We start from the raw sequence: 12973 nt of genomic DNA, 5'->3' as shown, positions 1-12973 counted from the left end.
AACGTGTCTAATTAGGGCCTGTTTGTATCCTATCTCTAAAGTTGAGAGATTTAAAATCTTTAGAGCATTTTAGATCACTTTTGAGGACTAAAACTCTAATATGAGGTGGGATAAAGTTTGGAACTAACTTTATACCAACTTGAACTTTAGCTCTAAAGTTTAGAGGAGAGTATCCAAACAGAGTCAAATGATCTCTAACATGCTATCATGTTTAGTGTTAGAGATCACTTGACTAAGGGTGTTTAAAGAAGGGGATCCAAACAGTCAAATGATCTCTAACGTGCTATCATGTTTGGCGTTTGAGATCACTGTTTAGTTCACTGTAAAAACCAAAAACTTTTTAAAATTTTCCGTCACATCAAATTTTACGGCACATGCATAAAGCATTAAATAAATAAAAACAAAAACTAATTGCACAGTTTGTCTGTAAATCGCGAGATAAATATTTTAAACCTAGTTAGACCATGATTGGACAATAATTATCAAATAAAAACGAAAATGCTACAGTACCCCCAAAACAAAAAAAATTGGGAACTAAACAAGGCCTAAGGGTGTGTTTGGATACTCTCCTCTAAACTGTAGACCTCTATATAAATTTTAGAGCTAAGTCTCCAAACAAGTAGCCTAAAGTTAACTTTAAACATTAGCCCTTGTCAAAAAAAAACTTTAAACATTAGCCCACCTCACATTAGAGCTTCAGAGCTCAAAGCTAAACTAAAGTGTTCTAAAATTTTTGGAGCTAAGGTTTAGAGAAGGTGATCCAAACAGACCCATGTCAACACATATGACATGACTGAAGTTACAAATTACGCCACGGCTACTAACGTGACTGAAAGAGCTATTAACGGTACGACTGTTGGCAGGCAGCGCAGCAATGCAAAGGCTGTTGATGCACAATGCAATCCTGCAAACCGTCAGCGAAACATTAGACATTGACAGAGTTTAGCATGTTCACGACAGTGGAGGGCCCAGGGTATGCCACTAAGTTCTCTGAATGGCGTTGTAGCAAACAGCTAATGCTGCTACTGGTGCGCTGGAGGCTGGAGGCCGGAGCTTCACATGGCTCCCACTTTGTACAGTTATACAAATCTACTAGCTGCTTTAAGCCGAGCAACTGTAACAACAGTAGACGTGTACAGTTATACAAATCTAGCTGGCACCCCGAACACCCGAGAGTCCGAGTAGCATCAACCTTAGGCCATCTGCAAATGGACACCAAGGCGTTACAAAGATAGAGCAATAAACTTTCTGAAAAGTTGTCCAATACTAGGTTTCTTTTGCTGGTGGTTCACAGTATCAGAATATCCAAAATACAAAATGCATTGCAAATTATTGTTCACTTTAACTTTGTCCCAAGTCAAACTTCTCTAACTTTAACCAAGATTATAGAAAAAATGCACTAACATCTACAACATTGAATTAGTTTCATTAAATGCTTCATGAAATGTCTTTTGATAATGCATTTTATTTAAATTTTACATGAAAATATATTTTTTCTACAAACAAGTTTGACTTAGGACAAAGAGGTGAACTATATAATTTAGAACAGGAGTAGTTGACATAAGAAACAGACAGTAAAATCAAATCAAGTTCCTTTGGCAAATTTCAGAAACTGTTGTTTTGTCCAAATATACACACCAAGATGGGGGTAGTTCATCATATTTTACTCAAAGAGGGGTTTCAAAATGGGATGTCTTAACCTTAAAGAAAATGGGAGTCAAATATGGATACAATGTTAGCTACGATGTAATATATACGTGAGGAAATTGAAATACCACAGGTCTACAGCAGCTATGATCGCTAACCAAACTTTGTACACAGACATCCTCTTTTCATGTCAAAAAAATCCACAGGGAGTTATCTAGTACTTCCAGGTTATAATCATAACTTAATGCTGCTGAGATTTCACTTTGTTACAGAGTGCAAAAGATGTCTTAGCTTGCAACTTGTCAAAAATAGGTTGATTTTTTTTCTCTGCTTCTGGCAAACTCAAGAAACCATTAGTCGACCAATAAAAAAACACCATTAATCCAAAGATTTTTTTCCTTTGTTTTCCAAATATTAATCTTAAATACCAAGAATAATGACTGCTACTATCATTACTATTTTATCATCTTTATATGTGGCTCTCATTGAGTTTCCTACAACTTGCTTGGGACTAAAAGCTTTGCTGTTGGCATAAGTGTGCCTTCGGAAATCACTATCTTCACGGAACAAACCAATAGATTTAAGAAAACTTGCTCATGTTGGGATTTTGTTTTTTCAGTAAACAAAAGTAACCAATCAATTGCATAAAGGATTATAAGACCTGGTTCTACATGTGAAAAGGACGATAGGAGATATATAACATTGGAACGATAGGACATAGTATAACAAAGGGATCCATGAACTAGAGCTATTACCAGTTTTGCAGCATTTCTGTTCTTCAATGTCAAAAATGCTGCTTCAGCAAATGCTTGCGCAGCTTGGGCTTCTGCTTCTGCAGCCTCTGCTTCTTTCGCTGCAGCTTCAGCTTCTGCCATGATGGCCTCTGCTTCAGCAACTGCATGAGCTGCAGCCACTGAAGCTTCCTCAGCAGTCATTGTTGACATACGTGCCAATTCAGCATCAACTTGAGATCTGGTAAGGGTTTTACTATCATCGCTCCATATCTTGACAGGCGCTCTTTGCACATCTTCCAACAGCAGCATTTTGGGGCTTCGGCCCTCTGAATTGGGTGAACTAGGTGCTATCCTGTACTTCCGATTCACCTGCAATCTCCCAAAGGGCCACAAGCTCATAAGTTCTAAATCCTTGGCATTTGTAGTAAATATTGTCTACTGTCATGGTAACAAATAGGCAGATTTCATGGTTTAACAAATGGCACATTCTGATTAGCTCAAAACAAGAACGTAAGCATTAAGAGATCAGTCATAAACACCAGACCAGAGCCTAAAAAAAACATACAACACAGAACCACGGTGTTTCCTTGAGTACAGACAAAATAGCAAGCCTGCAGTTCAACAAGGATTGACATGAAACTGAACAATAAACAGTAAATACAGCAAAGATATCTTGGGACACCTTAATATGTATACTGTTTTCACAAATATTTCATTCCAACTGTTCTACTTGCATGAAAAATAGGATTATGACAGTTTAACTGAATGCACCCACTTAGTGTGGTATAATATATTTACATTTGGAAATAGCTTTATTTCCCTTAAGGCGTACCTTTATCAATTTGCCACTGGTGGACAAGTCCTTCAGTTTTGCAGATAGTAAGTGATCAAAATCACTAGGTGGCCAATATTGCTCCTAAGTAAAACAAGGGTAAGAAACTGTTTCCACATGTAGCAAATAAGAGCAATTATGACTTATTTCAACAAGACTGTCAAATAAGCAAAGCACGATAATTTCAAAAGACATAAGTACTCAGCCAGAAGACACAATGCATCAGTATTCCTTTCATAAAGCTGGAAGAGGGTGAACAGAAAGTTGGTTCCACTTCTTGCCTAAAAAGATACATGAAATCTTATGTTCCCCTACCTATTGGATTCCACTAGTTTCTTCTGGTGTGATACAATCAGGTTAGGTGTAGTGCAGTTTTAGTTTCTGCCTTTCTGGTAATGTTCTGTGGTGATCTGACCGAGCTCAAACATATACAGAAAGAGCAAAAAAGGGCACCAAAAAAAAGGTATAAAAAATGTGGATGAAAGAGACAATGACATTAGACATTAACTAAAAACAGACACAGCATTAGGAATGTTCATTTGTAGGCAACCACTAGAAACATAGATCTAGTACTGGAAAGGAACAAAAGACTGATGCATACCTCTATGTAATTAGCAATAGTAGTTCTGTGTGACCCCGTAGGCTCATTTAAATTCTTTATAGCCTCCATTATAATATTATCTAGCCTGCAGCAAAGCTATTAAATTGAAGTGGAGCCTCGAAAGTATCTAGTTTTCTATTGACAAATGACAACAGAGAAAAAAAAGGGAGAGTTGTCTATTTCAAGAATAGATTGGATCTATCTGGCTGCACTTTAGAATAGTTTTAGTTTTTTTTTTGATAAATAAGAAAAGGTGCACAATCTCGACGAAGGTTAAATTCCAGATTTGTGTGTTATACTTAGACATATATAAATACCTTGAGTGAGATTTCTTCGAATTTGATGTGTTCTTTGCTTCACTAGGCAATGGTGCTATATGCTTTTCGTCAACAATCTCATCATCAATATCAGAAGTAACTCTGCTGATTGCCATGGTGTGCTCGTTATTCTTGGGAGTAGTTCGGGCTCTCTTCACTGCAGTCTTCGCCTTGTCACGAGAACTCGATGTACTGACAATTACATTCATGTTTCGCCATTTGTCCTAAGTATTAATTAGCAGAGTTGAAAAACTACAAACTGTGACCGAAGATAACATGTGGAATTTACAAATGACTCATAATTTTAACAAACAGAGAATTTGGAATGCCATACACTAAAACAAGATTAGGTAAGAAGAATAAAGCAAAAATATTGAACCTTGAGGTCAACATTTGAGCGGTAGCACAAAGTGGAACTAAATTCTGGATCTTTCAATATTGTGCGCCATTTTCCAACTCCATGCCTTGCTATTCCAGCTCTAAGAGCAGCCTCTTCCTCAGAAGTCCACCTTTGTTTTGGAGCCCCCATTCTTAGGCCAAATCTCCTCTGATTCAGTATAATGCAAAAATGAGTGTGCACCTTCTAACATGAATTCTATCTGTTAGAACTTGCATGGTAAAATAAACAGCTACAAGGAGTATGACTAGTGATGAACAATATTTGGTCATTGCCCATGCCAAGCATCAAGTATTCTGAAAATGTCCACTATAAGAATACTTGACCAAAAGAATCTAGCATGTGCAAGAAAAAACAAACATAAATGAAAGATTCTTTTCATATGCACAACATATAGCCATTCATGGGTAAAGCAAATAGAAGAAAAAGGTTTCCATACTGTGCCTCAGAGACTCCATATATTTCACATCAAATACAGCCTATCATATCTATTGCAGTATACACATAGTAGTCAAACAGTACTGACCTCAACAATGGCTTATGCAACACGACCCGTCAGAGGTGCAGAGGCTTTCCAAGGTAACTTCAGAACTATTTATTTTATCAGAAAAAAAAATGAGTTAAAACATGAAAAGGTGGCAACTGGCAGGTCCAACTGTTTCCAAGCTTTGTTCATTTATACGTGATACATGAGAAATTCCATTGCTATGTCAAAAACACCATGCTGTAACACCTAATAAAATGTTAAAAAAACAAGAGGAATATCAGCACAAAACATAGAATATTCAAGTGTAACTAGGAAAAGTAGTATAACATAACTCCCAAAAAAGAGAGAAATATAACATAAATAGTTAACGAAATAACACACGAGCACATTTCATAAAGCGACAAGCCGCTTTACAGTGATTTTTTCCCTTCAAGCTCACCATTATACCACTCTTAAAGTTCCTATTATTGCTTAAAACACGAAGGAAAATCAGTTTCTTTCAAGTTGCTCTAGCTTTTGTAGGTTGCTGGTGTAACAAATTCAATAAGATATCAAAGCAGAAGATGATGAGTATCTAACCAATTTGGCTCATTCATCATACCTATTTGGCTAGGACCAACCTGATTAGTCCGGGCTAGGCAACCTTTTCTTATCCTCTAGTAAGATGAGAGGGTTGTGTTGTATGGGACTGTTATTTCTCTCTTTAATACAAAGATACGCAGATCTACTGCATGTTCGAGAAAAAAAGGGGAAATGTGATTCAGGCATCTAAATGGTTAGTCTGAGTAAGACCACACACTGTACTGACATAAGTGCCAGCATGACTGATCCCACCAAGCCTATCAGTATCACTAAACAATATTAATCTATGTTCTAGATTTTAGTTTGAATTCATCTGTGAATCGGGATGCAAAAAAAAAGGGCAAATGGAGGACATTGTACACTGACACTTGATACATATACAGGCATTGCAACACTACCTTTCCTCGAAACTAACCAGATACTGCTTCAGAGCAAAGGACTTGAACTATTTTACCTGCATAACAACTGAGGCTGTAGGAAAATCACAACACCATAATGGCACAATTTGTCTACCAGTGATTAAAATTCATGCAGAGAAACCATCTTAAGATAGAGTGCACTGTGTGCACAGCCAAAATCGTGGAAATATCAAACAGAAATAATGCAAGATTGTTTGCTTTTAAATTTTTGATCCAAAACAGTTTCGCATAAGCCACAACGAAACTGCATATCAAACTGAGCACAGGCCAAGGGCAATCATCCATCTCTCAGATCCAGGGCAAGGCTTAGCGTGGACCATGGAGCCTGGGGTTCAATCGAACCTGCAATTTCTTTGGAATAAAAAGCGCAATATATCTCGGATCCATCCAAAGTGCTAGGCGTCATATGTTTTACTCGATACTCCATTACGAAGGAAGAAATCTGGTACCAACTCATGCAGATAGAGAAGAATTTGGATTAACTGCTCCGACAACCCGCAGCCCATCGTTGAAAAATCCAACCAAAAGGTGCTAGGGCTTACCACTAGAAGAATCGATCCCCTGTTCGGGTAGGTCTCCGCTCCACGTCGGGCACTCCAATCCGAAGCCAGTGGAGTGGGAAGAAGGAAGGAGTGGGCGGACAAGGAGGAGGCCGACGATTGGGAGAGGGAAGAGTGGGCGGCGTGGACCGTGGAAATGAGGCTGGAGCTCGGCGCGGGCGCGGGCTCGGACTCGGGCACCTGTCAAGGAGGGGACACCGAATGCGGAAGCCTGTTTGGCGTGTTTCCCTCCACCCGTTTGGTCGCCTTGCTCCCCCGTTTCCTCTTCCTTCTCCAAAGCTCGAGCTCGTCCCGCAGACACCTCGATCCGGCGGCAATGAGCTCGATTCGGATGGTGGAAGAGCTCGATTCGGTGGAGGGAAAAGCTCGATCCGAGGGGCGAGGGCGAAGAGGTCGAATCGTGAACTGAGGAGTTAGATTCCGGAGGTTATGGGCAGGAGTTCACGAGGGTGATTCGTGATGACTGATGAGGAGCTCGATCGGGCGGTGAATTTCAGGGCGGCGAGGTGTTTTGTTGAAGTTGCTGTCGCTGTCACGGGAAGGGAGCTCGGGATGGCCAGAGATACCGTACCAACGCGAGCAAATGCCGGCCCTGGTTCCGGGCAGAGGCGAGGCAAATTCCGAAAGGTACGGTATTATAAAAGTTAGTAATTACCTATAAATTATTAAAAAAATTAAAGTTCTATAGATGCTATTGTTCTAAATTTTTTTTGTCCTTTACGTCTGTCAGATTTGTCTCTAATGGTGTCAATCCGCAAGTGAAAAGTCAAAAATATCCTCAAAGCTAAATATGTAATTAATTTTTTTGAGCATCTTAATGACCTCAAATGAAAAAACTCAGAACTACAAAGTTATAGATCTCAACAATATCTATAAGCTTTGTATAAAAATTATTTTCATTGAATTTCATACAAAAAATATATGATTTGATATGATTAATGTGTTTTAGAAAAAAATATTTTTTATACAAAATTAAATAAAATATTTTTATATAAATATTGTAGATCTCGACTTTCTAGTTTTGAGTTTTTTATGCTCAGAAAAATTAATTGAATATTTAGACATGAGGGTATTTTTAACTTTTCGTACCTGCAGTTTAACATCGTTAGAGTCAAATCTGACGGAAGTGGCGTAGAGGGTAAAAGAGTTCGGAGCAGTGGCACCTGTGAGAGTTCAACATTTTTAATGGCTTGTAAGTACTAACTTTTACAGTGTCGTACATGTAAAAGCCTCAATTTCAAAGGGTCTTCAAATCAATTATGTCAGGATATGTTTGAGGTTTGATTGGTTATAATTAGTTATTAGGCGAAAGTTTTGTGCTGATCATGATCGTGTGCGGGTTTAACATACCGAATACTGCACGCAGCCAGCCAGTGAAGTGTTGTTCAAATCGTTTATTTCAGGATAGGATAAGTGGAGGCAATATTGCGTAGATCTACGAATCGGATGGTTGAGCCAATTTAGGGCGTGTTTAGATAAAAAAAACTTTTTGATATGGATACTTAGCATTTCGTTTATATTTGGTAATTAGTGTCTACACATGGACTAATTAGGCTAAAAAATCGTCTCGTGATCTACAGACAAACTGTATAATTAATTATTTTTTATCTATATTTAATATTTTATACATGCGTTTAAAGATTCAATATGATGAGAAATTTTATAAACTTTTGGAATTGTGAAGGATGACGTGGATGGGCTTGGTGCTCAGCCTCGTGTTTCCAATTAAAGGGATGAATATGAATAAGTTAGGGTTAGTTATTAGCTAAGAGCTTTGTGGACCATACGCAGCTAAGGGTACATAAATACCACTAAATGCAATTATTTTGGTTATAATTTATGTTTCTAATTACTAACTGTTCCAAGTTATGACAGATCATTTTGACTTTTTTAGATGTATAGGTTTTACTATGTACTCCATGTATTTAGAAAAGAATGCAATTATAGGAAACATGCTGATCAAACAAGCCTAACTTTGACCAATATTATAGAAGATAATAATAGCATTTATATCTCTAAATAATTTTATTATGAAAATACATTCTATAAATAATCCAATGATATTTATTTTTTTATGAGTGTTAGTATTTTTTATATAATCCTAGTCAAAGTTATTTGACTCGACGTGATAATTTCATTCTTTTATGAACAAAGGGAGTATTTAGATATGTTATATATCTAAACGCATAACAAAAACCTATATACTAATACTAAAAAAACTAAAGTGGCATCTAATTTGAGATGTAGCACCCTCTATATCAAATTATTGGTTATTTTGGATTTCTAAGTATATAGCTTTTGCTATACATCTAAACATACAATATGTCTATATATATATAGTAAAGTTGTGTATCTAGAAAAATCAAAACAACCTATTAATTGGAGAGGAGGGAGTAGGAAATAGTTGACTTGAATAGGTATGAACGACCCTAGTAGGTATTGGTATAGCTATCACTCATTACATTAATTCTGATTGACAACTAGAAAAGAGGATGCTTGGTCTTATACTTATTGATGTGTCCCACAATAGACAAAATATTACTGACCGTGTTGTTTCTGTGCTATGAAAAGGTGTTTGCTATTACTTTAGACAATGCACCATCTAATGTTTCTGCCATGCGTCTACTTAGGCCTTTGCTGTCTAAATACCTTGGTATTGAGGTTGTTAATGATCTGAATGAATCAGACAACACATCATCTAATATTTTTGTAGTTAATTCTATGTTCCTATATCAGCGTTGTGCATGTTATATTATCAATCTGATTCTTAAGGAGGCTCTTGAATATCTGAGCCTTTAATTGAAACATTTAGAACTATAATATCAATTTTAAACTCATCTAACCATTGTTGCATATAAAAGTTACTGCATTGTCACTGGTATTAGGTGTAGAAAATTTTAGCTAGATATAGAGGTAAGCTCTACATATCTAATGCTTAAAGATTTGTTTCCTCATAAGGTTCTATTCACTACTTTCATGCATGCTTGAAGTGAAGGTGCTCCATTCCTTTTTAACTTGCGAACATTGAGCTATTGCAAAAACTAAAAGTGCTTTATTTTCTTGAACTGTTTTATGATTCTACAGTTGTATTGTCTAGTGTGTACTACCTGATTTTGATAGTAAGTTTGATCATGGCTACGACTATATGTTCTTCCTTGCTAAGGGATCACATACTTTTTGTGTCCATGCTGGCACTGGCACTACAGTGTTGTCATGTCTAGTGGCATGGTATGGCACGACTAAAAGATCATAGTGACATACCTAGGCCAGTACTTCGGCAAAGCGACACCATCAAGCACGGCACGGTATGCTAGTCATGCTGCGTAGTGTCGTGTCTCATAGTGTTGTGTCTGGTCGTGTTCCTACCCGTGTGTCGAGCTGCCCGTTTGGCCAACTATACCTATGGCTTTGTAATGGTTTGATATTTTTTAAGAAAACAGGAGGGGTTTTAGCCCCTGCAGTAACTGAACATAACTAATTGCATAGTTTATCTATAATTTATAAGACAAATATTTCAAACCTAGTTAGTGTATAATTGAACAACGAAAATACTAAAGTATCTGTTTTGTAAAAAAATTGCAGCTAAACAAGAGCTTTATGTGGTGTTCGTCGAGGTGCAGCCGTACCTTCCCTGTGCCGCCCTGCAGGACAACCTGCATCTGCAGAGCAACCAGCGGCGGTTGGGCGACGTCCGCGGCGGGCTCCGCACCACCGGAGAAGGGCCTCGGTGCGGGGAGGATATGCGCGGCGTTGATGCGATGCGGGCGAAGGTCCCTGCCGTCGTGCCCCTCGCATCGCCCCGCTGCTGCTCCTCGATGGGCGCCGTGAGAGGCTGGGCCACGGCCCACGGGCCTTCGTCGATGGCACAGGGCACCTGCTACTGGTCAAGCTCGGCAAGGGAGGCGCTCGGAGGGTGTGGGGCGGGGTGGTGCTCGGAGGGGGAAGGGGCTGACTCGCTGAGCGCCAGCGGAGCATAGGGCGGGGCGCTTCCGGCGTCTCACGCCAGCGCGTCGGCTGCCGCTCGCTCCATCGCGTGGTCCGTCGACGACGGCATGGGCTGCGCTCACTTCAGCGCGTGGGTCGCACGCTCTAACACATGTCGGCAGGCAGCGGGGCGACGCGAGGGGCACGAGCGCGTGGGGATCCAAAATTCACGCATGGCGAACGGGTCCAGTGTGGAGTAGAGAAACCTAGTCCAGCCACAACGGAGTCTCCGATTCATTCGGGGGTAGATTAGATTAGGAGAGGAAAGGTTGAAGGAGAAAAGGTTATTCAGGCTCTTCACCTCAATCTTTTTCAACGGGGCACACACAATTGAGATGTCTTGGAGAGCATCGACAGTGCTGCTCGTCGTCTGTCTCCTGCCCGCCGCCTCACCGTTCGTCGCCGCCGCCATCGCGCAAACGGAGGAGCCTCAAGCACCGCCGGCCGATGGCCACGGCGCTTGCGGTGGTCCGGCCGTCGGGGGCAAATGCCACAGCGTCGCCAACGCGCTGCGCCTGAAGCTGATCGCCATCGTGTCGATCCTCCTCGCCAGCGTCATCGGCGTGTGCCTGCCGCTCTTCTCCCGCTCCGTGCCGGCGCTCCGTCCGGGCAGCGACGCCTTCGTCGTCGTCAAGGCCTTCGCGTCGGGGGTCATCCTCGGCACCGGCTACGTGCACGTCCTGCCGGACTCCTTCAACGACCTCAGCTCGCCTTGCCTGCCCCGGAGGCCCTGGGCGGAGTTCCCGTTCACGGGGTTCGTCGCGATGCTCGCCGCCTTGTTCACGCTCATGGTGGACTCGACCATGCTCTCGTTCCACAGCCGGGGCGCCAAGGGCAAGGGAAGAGCTGCGGTCGCGCGCCATGGCCATGACGGCGGCTGCCCTCCGCAGGTGCACTGTCACGGGCACGGGCATCTGGAGATGAGTGATGCGAGGCCGGAGGCCACCGCAGACAAGGTGGAGGAGGACGTGGAGGCCGGCAAGGTGCAGCTGCACAGGAACCGTGTCATTGCTCAGGTAATCAATTTTGATCTTGTTTGTTTGGCTGATAATTCATAACAGAAAGTATTGACTGATTTGTTGTGAGAGAAAAACAATGTTAAATGGCTGACCGATATTATCTCCGTTCATGGTCGTTGATCTTGGCGTCGACCTCGGTGCATTCGCAGGTCCTGGAGATGGGCATCGTGGTGCACTCGGTGGTGATCGGCCTGGGCATGGGCGCGTCGCAGAACGTGTGCACGATCCGTCCCCTCGTGGCGGCGCTGTGCTTCCACCAGCTCTTCGAGGGGATGGGGCTCGGCGGCTGCATCTTGCAGGCCGAGTACGGCGCCAGGATGAAGTCAGGGCTGGTCTTCTTCTTCGCCACGACGACGCCGTTCGGGATCGCGCTGGGGCTGGCGCTCACCAAGGTGTACAGTGACACCAGCCCGACGGCGCTCATCGTCGTCGGGCTTCTCAACGCGGCGTCGGCGGGGCTGCTCCACTACATGGCGCTCGTCGACCTCCTTGGCGCCGACTTCATGGGGCCCAAGCTGCAGAGCAGCGTCAGGCTCCAGTTGGTCTCCTTCCTGGCCGTGCTCCTCGGCGCCGGCGGCATGTCCGTCATGGCCGTGTGGGCGTGATGTGTCGGGCCTCCCGGAGGAGGGAAAAAAAGGCGCAATCAATCAGGTTCAGCTGCCGTATATTCTGTGTTTGCTCCCGCTCGCATCACATGTTCGGTTGCTCAACGTGTCAATAAGGGGAAATCTGAAAGTCATCAACCTTTTAATCTGAAAGTCGCATCACATGTTCGCTCGCATCACATGTAGTACCTTGTTCTTTTATATATAAACAATGCAAATTTTTTTGTTTTGCGTTCGTGGCAGAAATTTTGTGCTATATTGTTTTTTTAGTTGTTTTTATAAACCCCCCCCCCCCCCCCCATTCCACCCTCAAGTTGGCAGCTTGTTATTTTTAATATGGTGTTCGCAATGTAGGAGCTTGTGTTTTTATGCTTCTTGAATACAGTCGTTAGGGCCCAATTACGTAGCTTGGGAGTTTGCAAAATAATATTTAGGGGTCATGTGTAGTCATTAGTGGCTTTTGTAAATACAAACCTCGTCTATGGAAATAATAAAAATCTCCCCTCCACCTGTCCTATAAAATGAGAGGAGTTGGAAAGGGAGTCGATCACTCTCTTGGCTCTCTCCTTATAAAAGCAATTTATAGGAATTTTATGCTATATTGATCTAACAGCTTATAAAATGCTCAATTTAGTGTAACAACTCGCAATGTGGGTCCAAGTTGGCCCAACAACTCATAAAATACTTGATTGAACCTAACAACTTGGCAATTTTGTGCATCTACAGTCCTAACATTACAAACACGATATATTTAGCTTGTATTATGTCATTTTTATATTTTTTCTTAAT

The 12973-nt window shown here is 41.6% G+C and overlaps 2 protein-coding genes across 4 annotated transcripts; one reads left to right on the top strand and one right to left on the bottom strand.

Annotated features, from left to right (window-relative positions):
- LOC8057250 (single myb histone 6) lies at positions 807-7161 on the bottom strand. 3 transcript variants are annotated; one of them, XM_002464131.2, is made up of 9 exons: positions 6559-7161; positions 5211-5261; positions 5055-5119; positions 4511-4678; positions 4132-4355; positions 3815-3899; positions 3214-3297; positions 2403-2750; positions 807-1202 (listed from the first exon to the last, which is right to left on the bottom strand). In XM_002464131.2, the coding sequence occupies exons 4-9, from the start codon at positions 4658-4660 to the stop codon at positions 1194-1196; spliced, it is 900 nt and encodes a 299-aa protein (XP_002464176.2). In that variant the 5' UTR covers positions 4661-4678; positions 5055-5119; positions 5211-5261; positions 6559-7161; the 3' UTR covers positions 807-1193. The 3 variants fall into 3 exon arrangements, with proteins under 3 accessions (XP_002464176.2, XP_021306449.1, XP_021306448.1); XM_021450774.1 differs by having other exon boundaries at positions 5218-5261; XM_021450773.1 differs by lacking the exon at positions 5211-5261 and having other exon boundaries at positions 6559-7156.
- On the top strand, positions 10166-12430 carry LOC8057249 (fe(2+) transport protein 2). Its single transcript, XM_002466718.2, has 2 exons — positions 10166-11576; positions 11729-12430. Exons 1-2 carry the CDS (start codon positions 10896-10898, stop codon positions 12182-12184), a joined length of 1137 nt encoding a protein of 378 aa, XP_002466763.1. The 5' UTR covers positions 10166-10895; the 3' UTR covers positions 12185-12430.

This window comes from Sorghum bicolor, chromosome 1 (assembly GCF_000003195.3).
Source record: "Sorghum bicolor cultivar BTx623 chromosome 1, Sorghum_bicolor_NCBIv3, whole genome shotgun sequence".
In the NCBI taxonomy this organism is placed as follows: Eukaryota; Viridiplantae; Streptophyta; class Magnoliopsida; order Poales; family Poaceae; genus Sorghum; species Sorghum bicolor.
Note: the sequence above shows the minus strand (reverse complement) of the source record. Positions and strands in the feature narration are given on the sequence as shown.

Excerpts from the sequence above, each read along its gene's own strand:
- LOC8057250 (XM_002464131.2), bottom strand. The coding sequence starts at position 4,660 with ATGGGGGCTCCAAAACAAAGGTGGACTTCTGAGGAAGAGGCTGCTCTT. Across the intron at positions 3,900-4,131 it reads TCGAAGAAATCTCACTCAAG|GCTAGATAATATTATAATGG; the intron begins GTATTTATATAT and ends GCTTTGCTGCAG. Across the intron at positions 3,298-3,814 it reads CTATTGCTAATTACATAGAG|GAGCAATATTGGCCACCTAG; the intron begins GTATGCATCAGT and ends TGTTTTACTTAG.
- LOC8057249 (XM_002466718.2), top strand. The coding sequence starts at position 10,896 with ATGTCTTGGAGAGCATCGACAGTGCTGCTCGTCGTCTGTCTCCTGCCC. Across the intron at positions 11,577-11,728 it reads GGAACCGTGTCATTGCTCAG|GTCCTGGAGATGGGCATCGT; the intron begins GTAATCAATTTT and ends GTGCATTCGCAG.